Source organism: Sphaeroforma arctica (genome assembly GCF_001186125.1).
Source record: "Sphaeroforma arctica JP610 unplaced genomic scaffold supercont1.454, whole genome shotgun sequence".
NCBI classification, from domain to species: domain Eukaryota; class Ichthyosporea; order Ichthyophonida; genus Sphaeroforma; species Sphaeroforma arctica.
In genome coordinates this window covers 43,167-48,457 of record NW_014040104.1, presented here as the reverse complement: position 1 = coordinate 48,457, position 5,291 = coordinate 43,167, and the positions used below count along the sequence as shown (strand labels likewise).

General features: G+C 39.5%; 1 protein-coding gene across 1 annotated transcript; it reads right to left on the bottom strand.

The window, feature by feature from the left end:
* Positions 1-677: 677 nt before the first annotated feature.
* On the bottom strand, positions 678-4,728 carry SARC_06393 (hypothetical protein). Its single transcript, XM_014299709.1, has 9 exons — positions 4,534-4,728; positions 4,162-4,265; positions 3,934-4,032; positions 3,414-3,549; positions 3,006-3,133; positions 2,305-2,485; positions 1,725-2,008; positions 1,289-1,425; positions 678-1,045 (listed from the first exon to the last, which is right to left on the bottom strand). The coding sequence occupies exons 1-9, from the start codon at positions 4,709-4,711 to the stop codon at positions 934-936; spliced, it is 1,359 nt and encodes a 452-aa protein (XP_014155184.1). The 5' UTR covers positions 4,712-4,728; the 3' UTR covers positions 678-933.
* Positions 4,729-5,291: the final 563 nt, after the last annotated feature.

The window sequence follows — 5,291 nt, the reverse complement described above, 5'->3', positions numbered from 1 at the left end:
ATTTATAGGCTGTAAAACGAAGAGATTCTAAGGATATGAAATACCTAGCACAAGTGTACACAACCAAATGAATATCCCACATTTACAAGGGTAGTTGGTATAATATAAGCGTTGCCGGGGTTTGCTACTTCTGTTTTCAATATTTTATATACTATAGTAAACTTTGAGAAGATATAGTTAACTTAAAAGGAGCTGGCCAAGTGCTAAAGGGAGGTTAACTACTTGTTTACCAATTAATATAAAAAAGATTGCCGTCGTGTTGTACACGACGGCACGGTTTTTGATATTTAATTTTAAATAAAGCAGTATTCTTGTGTTCAAACAACTTGTATACAGATTTCCTTTGCTCCACAGTCACAAGTTTAAAGATGGATGTTTACATGTTCATCAAAACATACACAATTCGCACAAGTGACTCGTTGCAACTTAGTTTCCATGCTCAATTCCAATCAGAGTATTGTATGTAAGAATCAGACGGACGTTGTTACAATCAAAGAAATCATCGCTGCCGAATCCATACCGAAGAAGAAAAAAAAATTTCAGCCCGACACAGCAATATAATTCTAATCATTATTACAACAAAGGTGACAAATTGGACACTCTTTCACGTATACGTGCCCGCCTTGTCGCCGGTGAAAGCCGTAGTTTACCTGAAAATTATACGACTGTATTTTACACTTCCAATTTCATTCATGTTTTAATTGTTATTTAGCCCAGACCTTCATCTGGTCTGTGCGTATCCCGTGCGGGGACCGAGGAATCTAGATGAGAGTGATTAGAGGACAATTTTCGCTACGCAATACTCTCCGTGTTGGAAGAGGATTTGAAGATCGTCATCTGCCTGGTCTGCAAATAATATCCCATGTTTGCTATTTTCTGCCACTAGGGTTGATGGCCTACAACATATTACTTACTGCCATCTCGAGGGGATCATTATAGCAGAGTATGGAAAGCCACCACGGTCATGAAGGATACGAACGAGAGCGCGGCGAAAACCACAAGGTGGGTCACCACCTGCTTCATGTCGTTGGGGAAGAGGAAATCGCTACACACAATAGGGGATAAAAGGTAGAATATATGTAAGCCGTTTGGTATTATAAGGGCGCAATAATGTTTGATTGGCTGTTCTAGAGCGAAATCGAGCTTGCGTGTCAGAGAATGCGTTGGTTGAAGAATACGAATCAGAGAGGGAGTCAATTATCGACCAAAGTGTAGCTGCACACACAAATCACAAATAAAGTGTTCGCATCAGTACCACACACAATGTCCCAAAGCCAAAGTCGATTACCTGAGAACGTTCGTGATACGGAATAGAGTATGACTGAGGAAGACGTATATCGCGGTGGCAATAACAAAGTTCATCAGAGGGTACCCAGGGATCCATACGATCAGCCGTTTGGCATTGTACTGGAGCCAAATGTGGAACTGTGGGATGAAAGTTCCAGGGTTAGTACAAGTAGGAAAAGCGAGGACTATCAGTCGAATTAAGACAGTGGACGTAAAGCCTTTTACTATATATATATGCAAAGATATATATTAGTTGTGCTTGCGCTCGTGGTCAAATTCTTTTTGCATATCCAAGATCATCGACAGCTGATTGTATAACTGACGAAAAGAGCGGAATTGCAACACGATAGGTTCGGTTTTGTAAATAAAGCAATTCATGGCACTCAAACGAATACTGTGCGCATCGAACAGGTTCTTATACCCAAAAAAGCACATACCTGGCACAAGTATGTCTCCAACGTAATGCGACCACACCAGGCAAATAGCTCCATATGTCTCTCTCTCAACCAGGGGGTCAGATTTCTTAGAGCCACATACGCCATGAGGGGAATCCAGGAGGTGTATGGGTGTATTACGTTATACTCCATCTTAGGCAGGAGGTAAACGTTATTATACCAAATATAGATGGACACCAAACACACTCCGACGATGGCGATTGATTTGACACTCTTTTCCTCGCCAGCGACAGGCAGGAAGTTTGTGAGCCGTTTGTGATTGTACGCTGCAAACAATCCGAAGGAATACATGATGGCCAGTTAGTTCATTGATATAATGCGTCAACACCTACATATGCTAAAACATCAAATTAACCGCGGGCTGCTCCCTACTTCCTATTTATATTGTCCGCGTGTCGTGACATTGATGACTATAAATTGACAAACAGATATGAGGAATAATCACCTTCGAGAAGACTTGGCGAGAGACAGCAATACGAGAAAGCAGTAGGCACTATTGCGTTGCAACCGACCACTACAAATCATATGTATAGGCGTGATGGATACAATCTTGTTTACTTACCTACTATCATGCCAATGAGGGGTGCATAGTGGTCCAGTCCACTGCGGAACATCCACTCGTGCAGAGTGCCTTCGTATGATATAATTGGGTATGCCAACGCAAAGATGCTTTCCCCAATGTCTTTCACATCGTACAGGAAGAATAGTAGCACAAACGTCGCTGCGAATTTGATCCAAATCACCTGCGAGGATTAAGGTACAGCGTGAGTTTGCGACCGATTAGAAGGTAGAAAAGCAATCGGGAATCTACCGATGTAAAGTGTGGAGACTACAAACACACTCAAAGAGCCCTAGAAAAAGTGTATGTATTTAGCACATGTTAGCATAATGATCAACAAGATTGCAAAGATTTAAATGGCACTGCTCTTGCAAATTATTCAACCGCCGTAGATGACAAATACGATATACAGGAATCAAAGCCCGGAGCTTCAAGTTCGTATTGAATGCTATATAAATATGACAAGTCATTTCATAGACTAAATAGGAAGAAGATTTTTTCCCCCTAATGTTTTGAAGTAGGCAAATGTTGAGTGCATAATAAACGCCACATATTTAGTTGCCAAGAACCCCACAGAATGGGAAAATTTCAAGATTTGGTTAAAAACATATCCCATGTCGGCATTCTCCGTATGTGTAGCCACCATAGAGACTTTTGTGGTTTTACTTTTTTTTGAATCCATAAACACAGTACTTTCAACATACCGCATTGCTGTCGTTCTTTCCCTTGAGCACGAAGAGGACCCCAAAGGTCATCAAAAAGTAGAAGGTGTGCATCGGGCAAATGTAGTACAGCATGTATTCGGTATCCAGAGCCCAACAGAAGAAAAACACTGGGTAGATCGATGCAACAGGCAAGAGGAGAAAATAAAACAATGTGAGAATACTGGAACATAAGGTGTAACTTTCTGGGTACACAACCATTCTGAAAGACGAACAGAAATCGCTTACAAACTACGACAAACCAGTGCGCCGAGTAAGAGTTGATTTCTGAGTACTAGCGGTATCATAAGCATAGAAAAACACAAACACAAACACAAAAAAGCACACATATATAAATATGGATAAAATAAACATGTATCAATAAGACTGAGTGGTTGAATATGGACTTACCGAGGAAATTGAGACGGAACAACATTTTCATCAGTCGCAGCCCTGAGTAATCTTTCCTGTGGTAGAAGTACATGAAGTTACCGAAGCCTGTCATCCATACATACCCGGCAATTAAGATACGGATGAGGTTGTATACCTACACAGGGATAAGGAGAACAGCGAGTAAAATGATGAGCTTTCAGTCTGCAGAAACAGGAGATACTACTCCAACCACGCTTTATACACATGGGACCTCGATACCAGATGCAAGAAAGGTGTGTTCGCAGCTTAATGAAGGGCCATAAATATCTTGAACGGTACACAAAAGATATATACACGTATTTGAATACACAAAAAAAAATCCTATCCACTCACCCCCTGCTAAATTTCAATGTGGCATCTAAAACATCAACATGTAGCTCGTTTCAAATTCATACATTATACTTGTGCTTCCTGCTTCTGATACCAAGGTCACATTTATTATCGTACTCGTAAGCCTGCAGAAAACCCAAACACTTGTCGCACTCCCGCTCAAACTTACATCTACACCAGCATTGTAGTAGTGATATAGCACAAAAATCATCTGCATGATTCCCTTCCACTCTTCAGTTTGGTCTCGACTCAGCAGAACATTGGTTTGCTAACAGAGAGGCGATATTGGCGGTTGGGGAGGAGGATTAGTTTTTTATCGTGAGTACAGAGGATTTCGCTATCGTAAAGTAATATGATCAGAAGAAGTGTCCTTTGTCTGCAATAAGCCCACACCTACCTTGGGATCGACGATAACTGTGAAGGCCATCGCCACAATCAATATCAAGAAGTTGATGAAGATAAAAGTGTCCTTAAAGTAGATGCGTTCCCCAGATGCAACAACTGTAGAAGAGGATCAGAGATTAGAATTTTTATAGATATGAAGATTCGCGCAGAATCCAAAGCATGTCGAATACACTGTAGACCGATGTAATAGCCTACATCGTGTTCTAATAAGATGCCTATGAATACCTACATCGATCTATGAAATGCTTCGCTACACTTCATCCATGCGCATAGAGTAAAGCTTGTATAAAAAGAAATATGCGCAGGCGGACAATATCAATATAGCCCAGCAATATATTAAAAGTAACCTCAGTCACCCGCCTACCTTTCTTGTAGTCCATTAAGTAGATAAAGAACATGATGAAACCGAACAGGGACATGGCTTCCGTCGCCGGCTGAAGCTTGTCCATATTGAGTATATTTGGGACCGAATTTTTGGGCTTCACAGGCGTGCTTTCGTCTTCACCTAACATGTCTTCACTCGTTACCTCGACCAATTCCATGCTCGAATGTGCCCTGAATGTGAATTTGTGACCAGAATTAGAATAGGAGTGGTTCAGGTAGCTCAGTACAAATCAGCATATCTATATTTCTAGAAATACACGACATGGCCCGCGTTGCACTATGACGGTGGATAGGAGTGAGTAAATTGAGTTTTACATATACCTATCTCTAAATAGATATATATACATACAAACATATATACATATATATATATATATATGTATACATGTATATATATGAATATAAATATGAATGTTCTCAGACATACGAAGGCAATAAAAACATTGTATCTGTTGCCTTTTTAAATACCTTGAGATCACTTTCAAACTCAAATATCTCCCTATACATTGTGTTCTTGGCCAAGAGTCATCGACGCTTACGCAATATATTAGTTCAATATTGCTTGTTAAAAGAGTAAATTTAACACTCGTAATTTCCGAATCAGAAACACATACATGCATATATATATATATATATATATATATATATATATATATATATATATATATATATATATATATATATATATATATATATATATATATATATATATATATATACTATATATTATTATTATAT